At 40.3% G+C, this 25,124-nt stretch overlaps 1 protein-coding gene across 1 annotated transcript in view; it reads left to right on the forward strand.

Moving 5' to 3' along the window:
• Positions 1–4,345: 4,345 nt before the first annotated feature.
• Positions 4,346–25,124, forward strand: part of lancl2 (LanC lantibiotic synthetase component C-like 2 (bacterial)) — a 51,195-nt gene continuing 30,416 nt past the window's right edge. Inside the window, exons 1-5 of the mRNA XM_041813970.1 lie at positions 4,346–4,457; positions 5,340–5,549; positions 19,072–19,189; positions 19,267–19,474; positions 21,624–21,771. Of these exons, the coding sequence (XP_041669904.1) occupies positions 5,385–5,549; positions 19,072–19,189; positions 19,267–19,474; positions 21,624–21,771 (639 nt within the window). The 5' untranslated portion in view covers positions 4,346–4,457; positions 5,340–5,384. The remainder of the gene's footprint in view (positions 4,458–5,339; positions 5,550–19,071; positions 19,190–19,266; positions 19,475–21,623; positions 21,772–25,124) is intronic.

Below are 25,124 nucleotides of genomic sequence, written 5' to 3' on the forward strand. Positions count from 1 at the left end.
ATTATCTGTCTCACTATAATGTAGATAAGTCTCACTTATTCAGTGTTTTCATTTAGAGTGTGCCCATTTCCTCTGATGGAGGATGGCGTGACAGACGGAGACTGAGATAAGAGACTGAGAGCGCCATTGGAAAGCAGATCCCTGCAGGTCAGGCTGCAGCTGCTTTAAAGGTGCTGTTGTCTACTCGACTGGATTACTGAGTCACTGCTCTGCAGATACAGCTGACTGTAAGGGCAGTTGGGAAATATCAGGATGAAATGCCATTAGTCCTCAGATCTCACTAATTGACACTTTTTAAAACCCCGCCTTCACCAGGGAGTGGCTTTTTTGTCCAGGCATGCCCTCCTGTTAAGCCTGATGTATACTTCTGTGTTGCATCTATGCTACAGCATACACCATCTGCATAGTCCTGATCCAATGTCATTTAAGAATGCAGACCAAAAGCTCTGTGATTGGTCTGCCAGTTTGCACCGGTTGACTTCCAAACTCTAAGACCTTGGTTCTCAACTGGTGGGTCAGGACCCAAAATTGAGCCACAAAGCCTTTCCCAGTGGGTCCGGGATGTATGCCTGTAAAAAAAAATATGTGGCAAAATATGTGACGAAAATGTTTCCATCTCATTGTTTCTCACATCCTTTTAGGGGCCAAACTACCCCATTTTTCTTTTAAAAAATTTAGTTTAAAAAAATTCAGAAATTGGGGCCATGTTACTCAACAAGAGGGTTGTAGTGGGTCCTGACTTGAGGCCAGTTGAGAACCACTTCTCTAAGAAATAACTATATATATACTGTAGCCTACATACTTTAGGGCTAGATAAAAGCTATAGATAATGATACAATTAGTCTAAAGATTTGCCCCATTTCTTATCCAACGCCCCAACCTCTGATTTTCACATACATGAGCTACACCACGATCCGTAAGCAAAATGCACTGCATAGCAAGTCGCTCCCTCCCTACTCAGTCTAGATAAGTTTGGATTTTTCTCGTAATAAATAAAATTATCATTTAGAAACTACATTTTGTATTAACTTGGGTTGTCTTTGTGAGATATTCAAATTGGTTTAATGATCCGGTAACCTTGCAAAGCAGATGGATACGCCCGTTTCCATGTTTCTCACTAGCGAATCCATCTTGAAAAGCTCCTATCTGAATCGTTTGGGCCCGGCTACAAAATGACAGGACCAATCAGCAATGAGGGGCAGTACTTTCAGGTGCGGCAGAGTCCTAACGTAAGCAAGCAGCAACAAGAGGCCTGCACAATTATGGCAGAAGACATTAGCGTGGATGCTGCTAAAGCGCCAGTTTTATCAGAACACGATGATATTTCTTCATTAAAAGAAGAACAAAGAACAGCAGTGAGTTTTTATCTTTTCAAAAACGGCAAAAGTCGTGTACTGACATGTCTGTAGTCACCATGATTTTCGTTATTCCTCGGTTGTGGCTACATTACATGTTTTGTTGCTCCGATTGGCCTATAAAGATGTGACAGACAGAAAGTTCATCCAATCACATTCTGAGTTTTTTTCAAATCCTCTGCCCTTTCCCAAACGCTTAGTATCGAAGGTGTCAGGTTAATGATCCGAAACATTTAAGTGTGATAAATATGAGAAAAAATTATGAATTAGATGGGGGCAAATACTTTTTGAAGGCACTGTAGGTCACGATGACCAAAGACCTATACAGACTACATGAATTCAGCCCAATTTTGGCCTGACTACATCATCTCAGCTCATTGTCAAACATCAGGCCTGAATGTGAGCTTCAGGAATGACAAACCCTATTGTGACATAATCAACAACGTGTCCAAGACGCCCAACAATCATGATCAGGACAAGCATGTCTCCATTTTTCATGCATTGTCAATTTGACATGACCTGATGTCAACAATGTGTATCCTGATGTCTACCAGTTGGATAGCATTTTCTCCCAATCTTTGTATCATCATTTACCAAAGGGACACTATACAATTCCTTCACTTTTTCTCCCTCCAGGGATCTTATGTGTGTGCAGCAAAGCATTACCTAGGCTAACTGGGCTTATTTTCTTTATGTTTTTACATTCATAGCTCAAGTTCTATTTCAAGGAGAGCCAGTACCTATTATTCTCCTCTTGATACAAAAAAACAAGTCCATAATTGTTTCTTCTTAGTTTTTTTCTTCTTTTCAGTGCAAAATACCACTTGCATCTGACAGAGCGCTTCTGTTGTAGCTATAATGACACTCTTTGACCCGCCTCCCCATCACAGTAATGGGGTCAGCAGTGATGACAGCATATGATGAGGCTTCAGGATCACACTTGTGTAGCCAGTCTGTCGCCCAGTGTGAGACACCAAAAAATCATCTAGTCTGAGCCAGCCTTTAGATTCAATGCAGATATATAAATTCATTTTTGATAGCCTGGTTCCTTCCAATCCGTCTTGAAACACTTGAAATCCCCTGATTTGATTTACTTCATTCAGATTTAATTCTTCATTAAACTTGATCTTGTTATAAGAGAAATCTCTGTGTGCAAGGGACAAGGCTGCAGGTCAGAATTGGGTGCTCATGATCTTTAGGCCCTCAGGGCTGCACTGCATTAAAAACAGGCATGATTCTGTACTGGAAATCACTGCATGGGCTCAGGCTAACTCAGATCCTTCCTGAAGTCATCATCGGTCAACACAGTTCACCAATCATTCCATCCATTTCTACACTGCTTATCCTGTTTGGGGTTGTGGGGGGCTGGAGCCTATCCCAGCTGTCATTGGTCGAGAGGTGGGGTACACCCTGGTCTGGTCACCAGCCAATCGCAGGGCTGACATGTAGAGACAGGCAACCATGCACACTCACACCTAAGCCAACTTAGAGTCACTAATTAACCCAATGAGCATGTCTTTGGTGATGTGAGGAAGCCGGAGTACCTGGAGAGAACCCATGCATGTACAGGGAGAACATTCAAACTCTGCACAGGATGGCACTAACTAGGCAGCAAACTAGGAATCTTCTTGCTGTGAAGCAACAATGCTGACCCCTAGCTGTGCTGCTGTGCAGCCCACAGTTCACCATGCCATCCCAAAATGTAAGTTAAAGCTGTAATGCAAAGAGGAAGCCATATATGAACACGATCCAGAAAAGCAGATGTCTTCTCTGAGCTAAAGCTCATACAAGATAAAATTAAGCGAATCGGAAAACTGTTCTGTGGTCACATGACTCAAAATTTGAAATGCTTTTGGAAACCATGGACACAGTGTCCTGTGGACTAAAGAGGAGAAGGACCATCCAGCCTGTTTATCAGTGCACAGTTCAAAAGCCTGAATCTCTGATGTATGGGGTTGCCTGCGTGCCTATGGTATGGGCAGCTTACACATCTGGAAAGGCGCTATTAATGCTGAAAGTACATGCTCCTGTATCACAATGCATAAATCCCCACCACCCCAAGCACAACTTTAAACTGTGCTGTCGCCACAAAATTATGGTCACAACTTCACTGCAATACATTGAAAAGACTTGGCCCTGGCTAAAGTTTGTCTAACTGGAAGTAACCCATTAAGGACTGCTTTGAGAATGGGCTCTTGGATTTGATAGGTCAGCAGACCAATCAAAGCGCCATTAAAGGGTCAGTTAGGAAAACATTTAGCTGATATAAAACCCACATTCAAATCAAGATGAAGATTGAAACAAAAATGTGTTACTTTGAAATGAAAATATTTTATGAATCAAAGTAAATAAGACCCAAGTGATAGGTTGGAGCATTGGGTACTCATAATGCACTGCAGGATGTATTCCTAAAAAGTGCAAATCATGAAAATGATGCCCTTTGAAGCCAAGGGAGAGAGTGACAGAAAAGGGAGAGGAGGAGGGATGACAGAGGCGACAAGGGGAGGTGGTGTGAGTGGAATGGGTGGGGGTGGTGATTTTGTTTTGTTTGCTGTATTGCCTAATCCCGGGCAGCATCACACACCAACACCATCTGTCACCATTCACATTTGGTGTCAGCATGGACCGGGGAACTGAATGGGAGCTTTAACGCGCGGGTTCTCGTGGGTAATATTAGGGTGCTGGGTGGGTTAGGACACCTCCTGCAGCCTTAGAGCGTACGGGGTCTGTCTTTTAAGCCCGGGGGAGGAGGAGGGGCAGAGGAGGGAGGGTGGGGGTTCTGATTTGCCGAGCAGCATCAGCAGCACTCTGATGGTTCGGTGCGCTCCGAGAGAAGGAGCGGGGAGGGCGCAGAGGAGAGAAACACAGTGATGCGGTGACACATGGCTGACTAGCGCCTGCATGCTCTGACTGCGGCTTCCACTTTCCATTCATCAGGAAACAGGAAAGATACACACTGAGGGGGATGCTGAGAGACGCTGCTGGGAGGCTGGAGGCTGCTGCGACCAACGACCAGGATCAAGCGCAAACAAACAAGCTCTGAAGACACCAGGGACAATACAGTCTCCTGCTCGGATAGCCTGCTGATCACATTGCCACTCGGTAAGCCCGTTTCTGGCTCCACCTGTCATTACCTGCAGTGTTGTAGCTCGCGCTGCTAATATAATGGTCCAGCAGTCACAGTGCAGCAACAATTGTTTCCACGGTGGTATTTCTATCTGCAATCCATGCTGAGTTTTCCTGCATTTTAAGTCTTACGACAGAAACAAAGAGGGGCTGATAATAAAAAAAAATGTCAGACAGATTTAAAATGATTTGCATGAATTTTCATCTCAGACAGTAATCATTGTCAGAGGCCTGTTGAGAAAGCACAGCCTACTCAAGGTGGCATTCATTACCTAAAGTTCAATTTTTCTTAATTAGCTGCCAAATTTAATTTCTCAGGCAAGCTAATTAGCCTAAGCTGTTCTCATTTATTACGCTATTTGTTTAAAAGTTAAAACGAAGCAAACTTTTCTCTCACTTAACCTGTTGTAAAGCCCTCATTTTTTAAAGCTTAACAAAAATAGTGACTTCTGGAACCATTTACTTATTAAATTGGACGTTTAAAAAACTCAACATGACACCGATTGCATTACAGAGTAAATATTACAATAACGTTGGTTATGACTTATTGGTCCATTTTCTTTGAAATTAAAGAACTGCTCATTTACAAGAGTTTGATAGCCTATAATTGCTTTGTGGAGAGAACATTTACAATAAACCTATATGTTACGTATTTTAAATGTATTAAAGCAATTACCGAGGATTTGTTTCGTCTAAAGAGCTGGGATAATATGAATATCCCCGTGTTTATTGCTTTAAAGGTTAAAAAATAAGACATTGTCGTATTTCTTTTCCTTAAAATTATTAATTCGGTTTGTTTGAACCTAAACATTGGACTTTCTAACACGCGATTTTTTATTTCCACTGTTATGGCCGTAGACTGTTGTGCCTGAGGACTTTTGTCCCTGCCGAGCCGCCGTAGCGATGGGAGATAACATGTCCAAACGGCTGAAGCTGATCTCGGCTACAGAGGCAGAAATGGAGGAGCGCTCTTTCCCAAACCCTTACCCCGACTGGGACCAAGGAGTCCTCACTTCCAACTCCGGAGCTGATGTAGATTACAATGAACCATTTGACGCCGAAGGAAAGGTAAACATATTTGTTTTTGTTGCATTTTTGGTCGCATTTTTCAACGTGCTAGTTGAAAACTGGAGCTAGCTTGGCCCAGAATTTGAGTAATGTCGCAGTAACTTCTCTATTTGAAGTCATTTAGTTATATCACTGATTTTAATTGATTCAAATTGGGAATGTAGCTGAGTTAAAGACTTTAGCAATGTTTATGCTACACACAAACATAGAGGGCATGTGTTTGACTACTTGCCTTCAGAGAAGGAAACATTTATAATTGCATTGGTGTTTGCACCAGAAGCAACAAGGCTCAGAGGCATCTGATGGTGGCTTTTAAAGCACTACGTGTTATGTAAAGTTAACTGTGCATCATGCTACAAACGAAAATGTCGTCTGTGGTGTGACGACTTTGTACTTAAATTTAGCATATTAAAGCTGCAGAGACCAGTGGAGCTATGTCTGTTTATTTCAGCAAGCTGACCATAGCATTATTAAAGTATTGTATTATTATACAGATATGCAAGGAAACTAACTTTGACTTCAAGAAGGTGTGTAGAAACTGGTAAATTAAAGTGGTTGTTCATTTTGGAGGATAAACAGTGCCTTTAAAAAGTATTCACCCCCTTGGATGTTTTACCCTTGTATTAATTTCATAAATCAATCATGGTCTAAAATATAAGGCTTTTTGACAACAAAATCCTTAAATGTCAAAATAAAAAACAGATTTTCACAAAGTTATGCCAAAATTATATGATGTAAACTAAGTGACTACATAAATATTTACCCCCTTCAAGTCAGCATTTAGTGGATGCACCTTTGGATGCAATCACAGCACTGAGGCTGCGTTGATAGGTCTCAATCAGGCTTGCAAATCTGGACACTGCAATTTCACTCAGTTTATATTGTATTGCTGGGGAATGAATCTTCCAGGCTGCAGTTTTCTTGCAGACTGAATACAATTTTCCTTCAGGATTTTCAGTATTTTGCTGCATTCATTTACCCTCTACCTCTATGAGCCTTCCAGGGCCTGCTACCGCAAAGCATCCCCACAGCATGATGCTGCCACCATCGTGCATCACAGTAGGGATGGTGTGTTGGTGGTGATGTGCAGTGTTTGGTGTCCACTAAACATAGCGTCTTGTCTGATGGCCAAAAAGCAGCATCTTGGTCTCATCAGACCAAAGAACTTTTTTTCACTTGACCATGGAGTCTCCCACCACCTTTTAGCAAACTCTTGTTAAGATTTAAAATCAGTTTTCTTCAACAGTGGCTTTCTCTTTGACCCTATCCAATAAAGCTTCAGTACAGTTTTTTAGGTTTAGCACATTAAACTCTGAGCTTATCTGTGTTTTCTCATCTCATGCCCATCCACTCTCATCCGTAGTGGTTAGGGATGCACCGGTTCACTGTTTTTCAGTTCTGATCCGATTCCGATAAATATGTGCCAATACGATACTGATTCCAATATATAGCTATATATATATTAAACAGTTATTACTGTTGTTGGTATAGTGTGTGACGTTACATGAGGCTGTAGTAAACCACCCAGCTCCTCTTATTAAAAAGCAAAAAAAATACAAAAATGAATTGAATTTAAATGTATTCCAAACAAATTTATTTGAACTACTACTAAAAAATAAATATCAACATTATCCAGAAAACAACAACTGAGTATAAGTTATAAATCCCTGTCTATCCTTTCTTTAATGAACCCCCCACCACTAGAGACCGCTGTAGCTTCAGTTAATGGCTGCAGCCTTCCTCTCTGACCCTTCACCGGATATAAACAATGAGAACCTCGGCGCTTACCTGTTAGCATGTAGCAGGAAGACCGTGGTGCAACAGTTTTCAAAGGTAGTAAATGGAAATACAGTGGTATGTGGGCTGTCGAGGGTTAAGCTCACGTATGACTACTCACCCGAAGTGAAAAGAGGCCAAATATCAAAGCATGATATTAATCTGAAAAGAGGAATGAAGGCAGACGGTGCTAGCTTTCAATGCTAGCGCTGCCCGTTATCAGGCTAACGCCACACCCACTCTTCTTTGTGTTCTCTCATCTTTAGACTAGTTTTTACTATTCTAAATATAGATTTTCCTCTCTGACCTCATTAACATTTCCATACCTACCCGTACCCTCCGATCCTCTTCCTCTGTCCATCTCTCTGTCCCCTCTGCTCGCCTCGTCACCATGGGGGGCCGAGCATTCACCCGCTCGGCTCCCCAGTTATGGAACTCACTCCCCCCTGACCTCCGCAACACTGACTCCCTACCCCTCTTTAAAACCAGACTCAAAACCTAACTTTTCAAACTCTCCTACTCCCTCTGATCTTTTGCATTGTCTATTGTATTACTGTTTGTTTTTATTCCTGTTTTTATGCCTGTTTTAATGCACTTTTTTGTACTTTTTGTAAGGTGACCTTGAGTGTCATGAAAGGCGCCCTTAAATAAAATGTATTATTATTATTATTATTATTATTTATGTTTAATCTACTAGGTCATTTTACCGCTAAGAACATCCTAACTAATACCAGCTCAGTTACACACGGACTGTCTTGTGTAAGACTGCGGTGCTTTCATGGTCTACCGCAAACTGTAGGATGGATTTGGATCGGTCTGATGGATCGGCGTGGTCAGTCAGATATCTGATCTATTAATTATGTCCATATCGGAACCGATACCGATATTGGATCGGATCAGTCCCATCCCTAGTTGTGGTGGGGAAATCCGTCTCTTGCAAGAGATCCAGATCATTTGGCTCAGCTCAGTAAAGCTGGTTGTTTGGCTCCCAACTGGCTCCTTTTTTAACAGTTTGGCTTTTTAATAGTAGATTAAATAACATAAAAAGATGGTGATTGAAAAAAGGCACACAAACAGGAGCTGGCTATCATCATGGCTCACATAAAAGAACAGTTTTATAGTACAGTCTTGTTTGTGAACGGCACATCATTTCCGACCACTCATTCAATCAAATGCATGTTTTTGCCAAAACAAGTAATTTATTATATGCTAAAAGCTGCTCAGCTGGTGTCTTAGTTTAGTGCAGGACTTGCCAAAACTCCTGTCTCCCTTCATCTGGCTAGATGGTACTAGATGTTAGAAGACTGAGAGACTTAGTAAATGGTGATATTTTGAATGCCTCCAAGCCAGATAAATGAGTTTAACTGTGGAAAAAAAACACTTTTTTGTAAAGTGTAGGGATCTTACTCAATGTATTTGGAAATTTTCTGATGATAATTACAGCTTAGAGGTCCATTTTGAGTATTAAAGCACTCGCTTTCTTTGTTTCCCATTCATTCCTAATGGCTGTCCCTCATAGCCAGAGCCCAGTGGATGGGGATGCACATTACTATCGGTCTGGTATCAGCATCGGCAGATATTAGCTTAAAAAGGTAAATATCGGTATCAGTGGTTATCAAAATTTCTGATATTTTCCATCCAATATTTAGCCTGTGTATTTCAACTGTAAATTTTGTCCATATCTACTAATAAATCAGTGGAGTTTTAGCCTGAATCAACAGACCTATTACAGGTCTTTTTATTTATTTATCCTCATTCTTTAAACTTTAAAGTGTTTTTTAAGGACTAAAGTTTATTTCCTTGGTCATCCTCAAACCTTAAAGTGTGTCCAAAAGGACTGAATTTCTTGTCTGAAAAGCATATTTAAATTTCATTATCGATATCAGTTAAAATGAATCTGTAAATATCGGCATATCGGATATCAGTGAAAATCCAATACCTGCATCCCTACCAATGGACATTTGGGATCACGTGATTGCCAACACTCGATACATGATTGTTCACTCTCTTTGCTGCCAGTTGGTAAAGTAAGTACTTGCTGAAGTTGGTCAAGAGAAGAGCAAACATGCCTTTTCTACCAGTTAAAGCTGTAGAGGCTAAGTCAATGCTTGGAGCCCCTGAGATGCTTCACCAGGATTTAACTAATTGACATGCTGACAAACTTAACCGTATCTGATGAAGAGAGACCGAGACAATAGTTTGCATTTCAATAATGCGTTACATTTATTGCTCCAACACTTCATTGGGTCCGAGTAAAGCAATTGTAATCCAACATTTCTCCCACACGCACAAACAATTGACCATACCAGCTTCTTCAGCAGTGCCCGGACAGACATTGGTTCCTATTTATAAAGAAGCGCTCATTGGCTCCTACAAAAGCTTTCAGTGTGGTTCTTTTCTTTAAGTAAAGATTGCCCCAAACAACAGTCTGGGATCTTGGTTCAACAGCAGAAAAGAGTGTTCTTTCAGTGGAAAAAGGGCAATGAGAGAAAGACAGGGACTCGGCTTTGACTCAGTTAAAAGTCAGACAACTTCTCACAGATGACAATCTTTCCTCCATTGATCTCATAGACTGCTCCTGCTGAGAGTTTCTGTCAGGTTTCATAGCTATAAAACATTTCACACTGAGACTAACAGTTTATAGAAACAGAGAAAAGACAGGAAGTAGTGGTGAAGGTTCCTGCCTGGTCTGATCTTTCTAAATTGGTCTTGTTTGTGAGAGGAGCTCACTTGTATAGTTATATAACTGATTTATATTTGCTTGTGTTGATTAAAACAGGTTAGCTATTGAATGTTGTTGGTTAACAAAGGCCTTATCAGTATCATCAGTGTTAAAGAGAATAATTTCTAAATTTGTACAGGCGTAGCGAGGGGTGTAACAGTACGGAAAAATTTCGGTTTGGTACGTACCTTGATTTTGAAGTCACGGTTCGGTACATTTTTCCGTATGGTAATTGAAGCGAATAAATAACAGAATTTATATATTTTTTTATTTTTATTAAATTGTTTTAAAATAAATAGGCTGAATAAATTACATTTAAATGATTAATAATGTTGTAACCCCCTTCCAAAAGGTCTTTGATGAATAAAAATGTAAACAAATAAATACATTTTTGAATTACTACGTTATTTCAATTGATATATTGACATATTTATACCAATTTTTTAAACACTAAAATTTCCCAGCTAACTTGAATACATCATCATACAACCGTAAGTTAGCTTGTTTAGTATGCTAATTCAGGTCTATCCTGCTGATTTCAACACAGACTTCAGCACTGGATTACTTTTTTAACCAATGGAACCTACTACAAAGTTTGGGAGAATTTTTCACAGCCCATCTTGGGGGATAAAGAGGATAGAGCTTTGTAAAATCTGAGGATAACCTTACCTATGACACAGCTGCAGACATGATGGGGTCCCCTTTCTCTAAGGCTGACAGTTGAAGGTACCACATTCAGATTGAATTTGATTCACAAAACCAAAGCACCATTGTTATAATCAAAAGATCTTAAATTATGGGAAATACATAACCGGCTGGTGAGACTTTTTGTTGTTCCTCCTGGTTACAGTGACATTCTTGTTTGAGTGGTGCCTTTTCAAATGCTTTGAATGATCTGCTGGACGACGTGCTGCCAGCAACACAGCTGCTGAATAATGTCAGTGCTACTATTGCTGTCTTTGTCAACTGTTGTATTTTACTGGGAAACAAAATATTCTTGAACAGGACACTTTTATTTGGGAATATTCAGGCTGTTGCTGACGTTTGCTGTTGTTGTGTGGTTGCCTGGACAACGTGACAGTGAGTTGTTCTCTGGTTTTCTTTCTGTGTATGAGCTTCATTCCACATGAATCCGTTCGGTACACAAAATTCACTAGTTAAGCTAGTTAACTGACACAGCTGTACTTCTTCTGCACTGGCACAAAGAGAAAACGAATCAGTGCACAGGTGCAAAAATGCAGTTCCTGAGTGTGGACTTGAGGCAGTCTGCAGACGCTCCAGAGTTTAAGTGCTTAGCTAATATCAAAAATAGAAATACTCAGCCTGTTTCTTAAAACACTCTGTAATATTTCCTATATCCTTACATGTTACTGGTAGATTGTATGTTTGTAAAACAACAACAATACAATGGAAAACTGAGCTGCGGATAACAGACTTTATGTCATGAATGTTATTGTCTCACTGTCGATATTGTGGGCCTTTCTTTGTTTCCTCTTCATATTCTCAGCACAGGGATAAAAAACACAAAGGGCTGTGTTGGTGGTGGGGTATGCTGATGCCAATGAGATAATGGAAAAGGAAGCAAAAAGGCTCATTTGAGAAGTGAGTCCATGAGCTTGAAGGCTTCTCTTATGCAAAACCACAGCAAAGCTCTTTAGAAGGGTGTGAAACAGGATTTTATGACTATACAAAGTTATCACTGAGACTTTTTTGTTCTTTTTATCTTAGGTTGCATTAGCCTGAGGTTAACAATATTCTTTGTACAAGAGTCTGCCCTTGTACGCTTTTACACTACGCACTGTGCTGAATAAAATGCATGCCAGAGCTAACTTAATGCAGCAATGCGTTTTTGTACCCCAGCTCAGTATTGCACATATTTGTATGTAGATTTTACCCTAATAAGACAAAAATGCCTGTCTCCTGATCTGTGTGTTGTACTGAGTTGTTTACAGCTGCAGGCAGAGCTTTCATATTTCATTGTTTTCTCATTTCACTCTTTTAGTTCTGAATCCACCATTGTTATGCTAAACAGTCACAGTCATTCACTTGAAACAATCTCGTCTGTCACTTTGCCTCTGCTTTGTTCCCCACTATTGATCCCTCCATCTCTGGATGACTGCAGCAGTGACTGAGAGCACAGAGATCAGACTGGACTGGTAGTAACCTGCTCAGCTTGGGGATGGAGGCCAGTCTCTGGTCAGGCTCGTTTGGGTTTGGCCTTCAGGACTGTCTATTCTGTTTGGACTTAACTAGGAAAGAAATAGCTGTTCTGAGCAAACTCCAACAGACTAGATAATAGACAATGTTTATCGACGTCAGTGTTTACCAGAGCAAAGGAAACAAAATGACCAGGCAAAGTGCTTAGCAGAGTGACAGAACAGTGTGTTTAGAGGGAAAGGTATCAGTGGTATACCAGCTACCATGACCACTTAGATGCTTGAATTCACACACTAACAGCTACCAGTATCTACCAGTCAATTTCCTGTCCTGTTAGATCATTCTTGTTGTACTTAAAAAATAAAAAAAAAAACAGACTGAGGACTATTAATTTTGTAGTGGATAAAATGCTGGGCTGCACGGCAGCGCAGGTGTTAGCGCTTTTGCCTTACTGCAAGAAAGTCCCTGGTTCGCTTCCCGGTCAGGGCCTTTCTACGTGTAGTTTGCATGTTCTCCCCATGCACGCATGGGTTCTCTCCGGGTACTCAAGCTCCCTCCCACCACCAAAGACATGCTCATTCAGTTACCTGGTGACTCTAACTAAACCTCAGGTGTGAGTGTGAGCCTGCCTGGTTGCCTGTCTCTAAATGTCAGCCCTGCGATTGACTGGCGACCAGTCCAGGGTTTACCCCACCTCTCACCCAATGACAGCTGGGATAGGACCCACAACAGGAAAGCAGTGCAACCCACAACGGGAAAGCAGTGTTGAAAATGGATGGATATTAAAATCCTCAAAAACCTGTTCCTTGCCTTATACTTTATTTGAAAGCATAGCAGAATACTGTTAATTAGAAATGCTCTGCTCATGTTTTTTTTGCATAATTATTTTTGTCTGAAAGAGATTGATGATACCAATCTAATTTTGTTTATATTCATTTCCCGTTAATTTCATTTTAGTACTTAATTTTTCTTGAGGGGACATTAAGGGTTCCCTCGTTTCCTGTCCTGTTGAATACAGGATATTACAAGTATATTTAAACTGCTGCACAGAACAAGCACATGCAACCAGTAACAAAAATAGAGCTTTGGAAATTAGGTGAAACAGTCACAGTATGAAACACAGTTTCTAAAAATCAGAGTCCTTTACTGCTTAAGGGAGGCAAGAAACAGTTTGATAGAGGACAATTCATGAGCTTTGGCTGTCAAAGGAATGTTCAGTTTTACTAAGCTCGATGGACTTAATGACTGATAAATAATAATCATAATAAATAAATAAATAACAAAACAGCAGAGTGAGTCATGTTGCTTCAGATGCTCTAAGGTTGAGATGTAAGGTGATAGTTTTCCAATTAGGGCCTTAAAAATGTCTATAAACCAATGTTTGTTGTCAAAGGAAGGCCAACTACGCTTATCATAAAGGATGCAATGATGAGTCCCCTATCCAAATGAAGGGTAGTAGTGTCGTGTTCTAGGACCTCAGTAGGGATAGAAATCACTGGTGGCCCCATGATACGATATTATCATGATACTTGGGTCACGATTTGATATTACTGTGATTTTAAACATTTTGCAATTCAGTGAGTATTGCGAGACCATATTGTGATATATTAAGATCTATACAATTTTTTCAACTTTTTAGCTGATTTAGTATTAGTCTTGCCCTCATGTTTGTCATGTTTCTGCAGTATTTTATTTTCATGTAGCACATGTTTGTTGTCCTGAATTTCTCTTGTTCTATGACCATAACCTCTGCCAACCTCACTGGACAATTGTCCAAACAATTTTATTTTTCCATTATCATAGACTTCAGTTCATGTTAGCAATTAACTAAAAAAAAAAGATACTTGTGGACAATATGATACAATATATGACCAGACAAAATATCGTGATACTATGTTGTATCAATTTTTCCCCCTTCCTAGACCTCACACAGGTGGTTTACCTTTGTCAAATAGTCATTTTACTGACTTGTCTTTCAACACATCATCATCATCGTTATTGTCAGTGCAGTTTCAATTCACTAAGGATGATTGGTCCACAATTGACAGAGTTGTATCCAAGCTGACAGACAAAGGTGCTTCTCTTTAATTATTTATTTGCACTAAAGTCCACATACAGTGCTTCTCTCATCCTAAAGCCCAATCACAGCGGCGCCACGTCTGACATGCCTCTAGTGCTGCCCCCAGCACACACCTGCAGCAGCTCGTCACCAGTCAGACTCCCTCCAGCCACTGTTGGACCAGGTGCTTGACTCCAGAGCCCACTCAAAGCTCTCCTCCCTACTTTACAGGCTAGGCTAAAAGAAAGCAGAAGAGTCATAGTATTTCACCAGCAGCCGAGGTCTCCCACTTATTCCACATCTAGAATGTAAGATGGTGCTAAATTTCTTCTTCTCTTAGGAAAACACTTTCCCTGCTGCTGCTGTCCTTAAGCCTCTCCTGTGTTATCTTGGCCATGTTCTTCAGGTCATTGGCATGTTGGAAAACACCCCCACAGCATGATGCTGCCACCACCATTCTTCACTGCAATGGACAACTGATGAGCTAATGAGGTTTCCTCTTTACATTATGTCAAGAATTGAGGCCAAACAGTTCAATCTTGGTTTCATCAGACCAGAGAATCTTGTTTCCTTCAGTCTAAGAGACCTTCAGATGCTTTTTTGCAAATTCCAAGCGGGCTTTAATTTGTTTGGCACTGAAGCGAGGCTTCTGTCTAGCAACTCTGTCATAAAGCCAGGATCGATAGAGGACCGCAGTGATGGATGTCCTTCTGGAGCTTTGTCCCATCCCCACACAGGATCTCTGGAGCTCAGTCGGAGTGACTATTGGGTTCTTGGTCACCTCTGTTACTAAGACCCTTCTACCCCTGATTACTTTCTTAACGCACCATAGATCAGTTGAGGAAAGGGTTAAACTCTTGGTTTTAGTTTCCATTGAACAACACAGAAGTAGCAGCATTGGATGCTTCATGTCCTGTTACTAAAATCACATGCCCTGAAGGATTTATTGTTCAGCCCTAGTTTTGGTATTTGTGGATCTCACTCATAGAGAAGTGGTGTTAGATCTGGTGGAAAAACATGATCCTCTTAATTGTTAGACAGTGTTTCTTTTCCCTGCATCACAGGCCTCTCTCAGTTTACCTGCCTTATTGAGATGTACATAGAGTAAAATGGTGACACCATGCTGACTGGTTTCAGCTGGTGAAAAACCGTCTTTGCCTGACTGGCTTTCACCAGCAGCAGCACAGATTGTCCAGAGCTGTGAAACCTATTCTCTAAGTGGTTCTTGTTAATTTATCAGGCCAGTGGCTGCGACTAAATGGGCCTTAAGTCCAACAAATAGCTCCAGCATTTCTTGTGAACTCCCAGACTCCCACTGGTGAGTGTTTAAGAAGCGGCTGGTGAGAGACTCTCAGTGAAATCTCTGAAGCTGCTTTGAACTGGAAGATCCAAACCCCTCCTTTACACGGTTCACGCTGTAGGCTGAATGTGAATGGAGCCTGTAGAGAATTAATTAACTCCATATGCACGATCAAACCAGGCTTTGAAGCACAGTCTGACCTATGCTGTTACATCTTTAAAGGGTAAAAAGACTTCTGAGCCATGTGGATTATAACCGCATTGACATACTGTGTTTCCTGAAATGAACCATAATGATGGAGGGTCTGGGTTATAACCCACTGGCTGAAACCTGGCTGACAGATTAGGCTCACCCCCACCTCTGAATGATGGAGGACTTCTTTTGTATATATCAAAGCAAATGTAGACCTGCCAATTGTGGGTTTCTGTAACAAGAGGTGAAACAAAATGCCAATCTGGCAATATGTTGTCTTCCTGATTCTCATGCAGTTATAGAATCACTGGTGCCAAATAATTGATATTTTAGAATAAAAAAATACCCCTCAACAGATTTGCCAGGCAGTTTGACTCCCCACACACTGTAAACACAGATAAGATGACTTTACTTAAAAAAACTGTGGCAAGTGATTGCATTTTAATGTTGTGAGTAATGAAATAACTGATTATTTTAAGTAGGCTGAACTTTAATTCTTAAAGGAATGGGCTTAACTTTTTAAGTGGAATCTACTAAATGACAATTTATTTATACTATATAATTTGTTGTAAAATCAACCTCCTCTTGTCAACCATTCAACTTAGTACTTTAAGTAACAATGACTAATTTTCTTAAGTGTAGTCAAACACATTTCTCATTCATTAAACTATTTTTAACTTGTTTAAACTTAAAAGTCATACCCAAATTTTTTGTTGACTGATGCATAAATTAAAATCAATACAAAAGGCAGGGCATCTTTTTAATTCATTTTAATAGACATAAAACACAATACATCAGTGAACGATACATCAGAACAGAGATAAAAAATAGACAAGGGAACTTAAACTGTATCTTAAACTTTACAGATATAATAAGCACAGTGGAAGCCTAGACAACTCAGCACTACAAGACAAGTTTCTTTTTCAGGGTCGGAAGTTCAGGTGGTAGCCTGCTGTGACCCCAGTTCAGCGTTACCTGCTGAATGAGGTGAATGTATTCTTCATACACGTCCAAGTGGAGGGCACATGTAAAGCCAAACACGAATTAGGTTGGCATGGTCATCTAAAGAGGTTTCTCTATAGGGCCTCACTTTCCTGAGGGAGCAGAGGATGCCCACTTGAACGTTCAGAGTGTCTCTTTGAAGATCCTACAGATTTTGAAAGACAAGAGAAATAAAGATTTGAAATATGATGAAAAAACTTAGCACTGGTGATAAATCCTTTTGAGATTGAAAAAGTCAAAATGATAAGTTTAAACACTCAAAACCTTAGATACAAGGTCAAAACATGAAATTAAAAGTCAAAATCATGTTTATAAAAGGTAAAGATACGAGATATAAAGTCAAAATCATAAATTTTTTAAAGTCAAAATATGAGTCAAATTTTGAACTCATGAGTTCAAAAGGTCAAAATATGAATGAGTTAAAACATAAAGTTGTGAGTCTAAAAGGTTGAAATATGAGCTAAAAAGTTAAATTCATGACTCTACCTCTTCATATTTCTGACTTAAGGATATTTTAAATCGTCAATGTTAATATAACATTTTACTGTTAAATATCTGCTACTTAACGGTAACAAAGAAACTTAAAGATAAACCACACTTGCTAAAAACTGCTCTCAAATAAACAACAGAATGAACACATAATTCTTAAAATGTCATTTAAGCCTCAATGATGATGATAAAATCATTTGTCATGATCAGTGAGGATTGAAAAAGAACTTACCAAGTTCCAAGGTGTTAAGAACAAATTGAGAGAGAAACCAGTCTTCTTAGCTGCTGTCTTAGTTGCTTGAACAGGGAAAAGGTGCAATTTTGTCTCAAACTAGCCAGGACAGGTTTAAATATGAACCAGCCTATCAGAATTCAACACCTTGCAGCGTTAGATATTTTAAGTTGATTTAACTCAAAATTATAAGTAATTCCAAAGTTCAAGTTAAAAAAAGAAATTTTAAGTTTATTCAACTCAAAACAAGTGCACTCTACCATCACACTGTAATAGAATAATATATATTTGAGTAATGCAAAAAAACTTTTTTAAGTAATATTTACTTCAATCATTTGATCACAAACAGCTTTCAGGTTTACAGTGCATACGTGATGATTCCTCCTGATGGCACTTTTGACATGAACGAGGAGTTAATAGAAGTTAATTGACAAAAGAAGTTGTTGACAGCAAGATAAAAAAGATGGTGTGATAAGAGATAAGACTGACACCAGACTGCTGTCAATTAATGAATTAATATGGCAAATTAAGGCCTGAAGTAAACACTTTAAAGGACATAGTGTGGAGTATAGTCAGTGTTTCCCCTAGGGTGGCGTTGTAGCAGCGGAGGTGAAGCGCGAACGAGGAAAATGACAACTTTTTTTAACGTCTTGCTGAGCTCCATGTGTGCGTGTGCTGAGGGCGCGGTCTCCCGCTTGCTTCCGTGTAAACACTTTTGCCCCGTGAGTGTCTGAAGCTGTCACCTGTCCCTCCCGCTTTCTTTTGCAAAGAGAAGACTTGCCTTACTCGACTTCTGATTGGCTCTATATTTTAGCTGACCAATCCAACCGACAAGTGCAACACGTATTAGTCAATCAGTGGCTGAGAAGGACGTGAGGGACGAAATATGGACCAAGTGGCGTCCCGTATTGACTCAACACAGGACGCTGCATTTAAATGCAGCAGCGGCGGTCAGATTCCAGCAGCGTCGCACCGCCTCTGTTTTTCTGCTGGCAGTGGCTAAAGCCTCAGTTTTAGAGCCCTTTTAAACCAGTGTTTATTGTTGCTAGGTCACAAAAGTTGACTCCTACTTTCTTTAGGGATGTCTGCAAGGTCTTTTTATGCAAGTCTTTGTTCTTATTATTTGGTTTTAATGAAATAAATAATACCAAGAATTCAAGAAGCCACCTGAAGGATTCTTGTACTGGCTGACCCTTGAAAAGATTAGTGTGACATAGGCCCATAGTCAACCAAAGAAAAACTTATAAAAAGAAAAAATAAATAAATTACAGGTTATCTTAGATCAGTTTATTCAGTGACAGGTTCCTCATTGCGATCTTATTAGTAGTTCATGAGACTGATACCTGATATTTGGGACAGATTTGTTTTGATTATGGTGTGCAGAAAGTGCATAATTTGGCAAAAGTCGATTTGCATTATTAAAAAGTGATGGAAAATAAACAGTTCATCCCCTTAGTAGTGTTGGGGGGGTATATGTACATCATATGTCATTGCAAATCATTTTCTGAATTTTAAATGCCCATCTTAGATTTTTAGATGTCAAATATTTCCAAGCTGGCTGAGCTTCATAATTTTTGTTTCTCTCCTCCTCAGGTGAGTGGAGCCTTCCAGAAGAAGGTCCAGAATAAAATCAAAGATCTGCTCCTGCAGATGGAGGAGGGCCTGAAGACAGCTGACCCCCATGACTTCTCCACATACACCGGCTGGACAGGTCTGTCTCTAGCACTGTTTAACATGCAAACTATGTTCCATGCAGTGACCACTCTTGTTGTACTATCCCTAAAACAGGCATCGCCTTGCTGTACCTTCAGCTTTACCGTGTGTCTCATGAGGCCTCCCACCTGCAGAGGGCGCTGGACTATGTAAAGAGGGCCATGAGGATCCTGAATGGACGTAAAGTGACCTTTCTGTGTGGTGACGCCGGACCACTGGCGGTGGGTGCGGTGGTCCACCATAAGCTTAACAACTCTGCTGACAGCAACGACTGTCTGTCCAGGTGAGGAACAGGATTTATCAATGTTGGTATGGACATGAAAATTCAGTTTATTGCCACATGTCTTCAATGAAACACAAAGTATTTGTCACTGAGCACATTTTAATGAGACTACTGGACATTTTGCAACTGCAGTATTTATTTATTCAGTCATAGATGTGATAGAGTTTAACATTTATTTCAGTTTTCCAGTGACCCAAATCAGATTTTTGAAATTTTTTGGGGCCGGGGGAATCTGAAACAGGGGATAAGAACGCTAGGGAGAGACATGAGGGAAAGTGCCACAGGCCGGACTCGAACCCTGGCTGACCATGCACATGCGGCGCACCTTAAAGCACCAAATCAGATATTTGATTAAGAAACAGTCTGGAGGACAAAAGGACTCAGACACCACCCAAAACAGCAGAATAACACACAGAGTCCATCATTTTTTAATGCTCTCTTTCTGTGTTTTTCAGATGTCGTGCACACAAACCTTGTACACTGAGGCAGATGCATTTTATTTTTCTATTTATAATGAAAATTTGCAGTATGAGATCATTTTAGCCTCATGCTGCAAGACACAAAGCAGTGAAAATAATTTTGTGGCTCTGTGTGTGCAGCATGGAGCTAATGATGAGTTGCACATCAAGTACATGTACCCATCCCCTCTAGTAACATTACACCAATTATGTTGCTGGGGGAACTCAGCAACAGCCTGCAACTCAAGAAAAGGAGGAAATCAAAAAGAGTCAAACACAGGATGTATTGTTGTCAGAGTTTGGTTTCAAAGTGTAAGTAACCCGCCAGCTCACAGCTGACTCCGCCCACTTCAGATCTTTGAAAAATGCACAAAAAATGAGCATTTTGGTACTGAGAGGAGGGAGGGGAAAAGGATGGGGTTTTCCAGATGAGGTGGGAGTGACAGTGATGTCCCCTTCCCGCAGCACTGCTGCCTCAGAATGATCTTTTGAGGTGGAGGATTTTTCCCCTCCAGCCCCCTGAAGCAGGCTGTGAAGTGGTGGCGGACCGTGGTGGTCCTGAGCACTACCTGTTTGGGCTGTTGGCTCCAGCATTGGCGTTACTAAAGCCAGAGCTCTCAGAGCCAAGGCAGTGCAGTTGCAGGAGAGGATGGGAGTGGTTTCTGAATGGTTAGAGGCGATAACATTCTACCTTTTATATAAAGTCTGTGACATAGAAACCTACAAGCCACGACTTTTCAGGAAAGATTTTCAAAGCAAAAGTCAGTTGGAGCTAATTAAAAGCCATAAAATGCAAATTTTTATCAGTTTGGTGCAACTGTCAGAAATAACACCAGTATTGATGTGTTTTATCATACTTCAGTGTACCGCTGAAAAAAATTATGAAGTGTTCACTGCCTCTTTAATAGAAAAAAATATATAGCAGTGATAAAATGTGTTTACAGGATTATGGTACCGTTGTACAGCAGTGTGTATTTTTGGTTTATTTCACAGACAATGCTTGTTTGGTCTTAAGACCTTTTGTTTTATAGATGTTTACAGACTCTTTCTATAAGATATGGAACTCGTAATCCCTCCACCCCTGGTTTAATAAACTTATGAGGTCTTCAAAGTATAAAGCCAAATTTATGTGTTTTTATTGCCTCACAGAAATTGTCATTTTCTCATAACACTGACATTTCTGCCCTCTTAGGAGCACATTACTTTCAGATGAAGTCTGAAATGTTGAAAATGAAACAGTTTATGCATGGGCCTTTTAAAAATAGACCAAAATCCTTTTAACTACACTAATAAATTCCTTATAAACTTGCCACTGTGGTTTCTTTTCTAACAAGATGAAATTGCACATCTATTGGGAACTAGTTTCAGCAGTGGATTAATTCCCAATTTATGTTTTAAAGGTATTTTTGGGCATCAAGAGGTTCTGTGTAGGAGTGAGTGACAAACGATTGTTTGTGTGGTTAAAGGAAGGAAGGAACATGCTGTCCAATAAAACAGTGTGACTCATTCATGTGTTTTAATAGCTATTGAACAACAATGAAAGGAAGATGCACATGCCAGCAACACACATATTTCTTGTTGGAAGGATTTTAACAGGATTTCTTTTGTTGCAAATAAAATGTGTCAAATTTTCATGGTGAACTCACTCCTATTAGAGATTGTTGAACTAACACAGTACTTGTTTCTTTCAGGCTTCTCCAGCTGCAGCGGTCAGTTCTGAGTCCAGACTCTGAGATGCCAGATGAGCTGCTGTACGGCCGGGCCGGCTACCTCTACGCTCTACTCTACGTCAACAAAGAGATTGGAGCTAACACGGTGGACGAGGAAACCATTACAAAGGTGACACTCTGCCCTGTACTAGGCTTAAGTTGAATCCATGCATTAGAAAAAAAACAACATTAATGCTGCGCGTGGTGATAAGGGCCTTTGCACCCAGGTGCATGTCGGGGCGTGTTCCAACCGTAGAGTGTGCAGCAGTCGTAGAGGATCTAAAAAGCTTTAGCTAGTTCTCCACCATGGCTGAGATGCCATTTGGTAATACTGGACAGTTATTAAACATGACTGTGTTCAGTAGGGGGCAGCAGAGAAAAGATAATTGCATATAGGCATGTTCAGTTTGGCACTGTTTTGATTTTAAAGAACACAAAATAATGCATAATGTAAAAGTTCACACTGGTCAAAGTAATTAAGCAACAAAGTAACACACTTTATTTTGAAATTCAAATCAAGCTGGTCGACTCCCTGTAGAGGTTAGCTTATGGGCCTGAGAGGCAAGTAATGATGTATATGCTCACCAATGTTCAAAATCCTAGATGTAACCTGCTGCAGCAACTGACAATTTGACATATTTTAGGAGGCGCCACTAAGCCAGTAAGCCACACCCACCCATCACAAACCTATATGTCTGACTCAGACAAGGACTTGTATGAATTTTCCAGACTGATTGCTTTCAATGCATCATCATGGCGCTAGGGTTAGAGGCAGGCCTTTCAATGGCAGCATGGCACTGGAATGTTCCAGACCAATGTTGAGGGAGATTTGAGAAACCGTAAGGGAATGTGAAATCACCATCGGGGCTGGGAGTGTTATTATGTGGGTGAAGTTTGGTGATGATTGACAGCACTGCAGAGTTAAAATGAATTATATTTTTGGCACAGTGCCAAGATTCGTCATCCAGCCTTTTAGTGCCCGATGAATAGACGAGGACAAATAGAATGAGGAAGGATTAGGAAAAAACATTCTGGAGTCAATCAGATGATTGTCCTTGGAGGAGATCCTTCAGTTATGACGCCATTGATTTGGCCCATAATTTGACCTTTACCCCTTATGATCTCACCACCTGTACATTTTAGAGCACTGGTTCCCCAGTTGATAAAAAACTCAAATTGATGGGGTTTTTTTTGACAGCAATATACCACTTTTTTTGGGTGGGTTCTAGATAGCCTCAGCTTTTCGTAAACATAAATGGGGGGGCCTCAGTGGAAAAAGGTTGGGAACCACTGTTTTAGAGGATGGTCACAGACCTTTTTCTCGTCTGGCCTTGCAACATTTTTGTACCAATTTTTATGCATCTGGCTCAAACGAGTGGAAGGGGCTTTTAATTAGGAGTTCCATGAACCCAAAAAAAAACCACGACGCAGATGCACACAAGTGTTCACCAGGATCTAATAATCTGCCAATTTAGGGGGAGTTTTGGGGCCATGCTGAAATAATGATAATTTTGATGATAATTTTAAAAAGTTATTCCTTCAGTTTCAATGGGATCCTCATGCCGAGGTCAGAGCTGGGGCCCTGAAAACATGTTACTAATAAGCTTAACATCTAAACAAAGATTTGCTCAGCCGCTAAGGATTGCACCAGCTCTGCAGAGGTTCAAAGGTAGCCTTGTTAGAAAGTAAGTTGTATTCTATGACAGAGTCTATGCTCTACTAACGCTTAAAATGTTGAACCAGCAGAGATAGTGTCAACATAGGCTTCAGTTTGAACTAATGACGCACCAATGAATCAGTCTAGCATCAGCTGATGGTAATCCTGTTACTGTCATCAGTCCATTGGTCCATTGGTCCTTCAGCAAATAATGTGACATGCGCTGATGACAGTTACCAATGTATGTCAAGGGTGTAAAACAGACAAACCTAAAGGACCTGCTGTTGTGAGAGGCAATGACAAAAGTGATGACAGACAGCAGTCTGACAAGTTTTGGCTGTAAACCCCCCCGCCTATATTCACATCTGATATTTTGGCTGTGAATATCAGCATATATCGACTGTAAAATTTAGCCATATATCCTAATAAATTAGTGGAGTTTTAAGCTGGACCAACAGACCTATGTAAGTTAAGATCTTTTTCTTTCTTCATCCTCATTCTTTAAACTTTAAAGTGTGTTTTAAGAAAAAAAGTTTGTCTCCTTTTTCATCCTCAAACCCTAAATTGTGTTCAAAGGATTGATGTTTTAGTTTTGTTAAACATATTTACATATTGGTGTCTGTCTCAGCTGAAATGAATCTGTAAATATCGGCATATTGGCAAAAATCCAATACCATGCATCCTTATTATCTATTCAGACAGAATCTGATCCACTATTCTGCCTGGTACAAGGACTGCTGTTTTGATGGGGATGTTAAAACGCTAAAGCGCAGCATAACATACACCTGATAGGCATGCCCACCATCGGCTGCTTCTCACATCCTGGATGAGAAGAAGAACCGACTGAGCTGCAACAAGGCAGAGGTGTTAATCTTTATAGAGAAAAACATGCATCTAACCAAGAAGTAGACTGTGAGGTAGGGCCAGGTAGTGTGTAATTTTTTGTATCATTATATTTTCAAATGAGACAAAGGTTTGAACAGGACTTTTTATAATGTTATAGTTTAAGTTGAGGTTGGTTTGAAAACAAAAACAAGTTATTTATTTCAGGCTAACTGAAAACTACTTTTGGTCCCTGGCCTAGATGAGGAAGCTAAAAATTACAAAGTAAGAAAGAGTAACAATACTTACGCAAAATGAGTTCAAAAAGCAGTATTGGCATCTGCCCTTATTTCCATAATTGATGCATCAAAAGTTAAAACTTAAATCCTCATAATCATAATAATCATCACAATCTTAAAAATGAACAGCCAAATCCGATGGAACTAGAAATTATATGTCAGGTGATGCCCTGATGTTTATTTTTCTTTTCGATGTTGCTTTCTGTTGGAGATTAAGTTGGGAAAAAAGTGAACGTGATCCAGGGTGCAGAGGACTTGAATACACCCACTCAACCCCCTCCACACCCTCTCACACACACAGTGGATAATAATCCCTCCACACTCTATTTTGATTATTTATTTAAGCACGCACACACTCACTGCAGAAGCTTGAGGGCCAGCTGTCGCGTTTGGTAAAGTGCCAGGCAAAAACACATTGACTGTACACAGACACAGTGGGACAGGAGGGCTGAGAGAGGAGGCAGCAGCGGTGGGCTCACAGGCGAGGAAGTGTTGGACTGAAGTATCATTATGACTAACGAAGGAATAAATATGTGATGCTGAAAAGCTCCAGTTTCCTGCTGCGCTGCTCTGCTGTTCATCTCACCATCCTTTGTGCTTGTATACCTGTCACCATCTCACACAGCAGAGCAGCACTCTGTGTGCTTCACCAAACACACTCCGGCTGCTGTTTAGAGAACTTCTCTTTTTTACTGTTCTCTCCAA

The sequence above is a fragment of the Cheilinus undulatus genome, linkage group 19, assembly GCF_018320785.1.
Source record: "Cheilinus undulatus linkage group 19, ASM1832078v1, whole genome shotgun sequence".
NCBI lineage: Eukaryota > Metazoa > Chordata > Actinopteri > Labriformes > Labridae > Cheilinus > Cheilinus undulatus.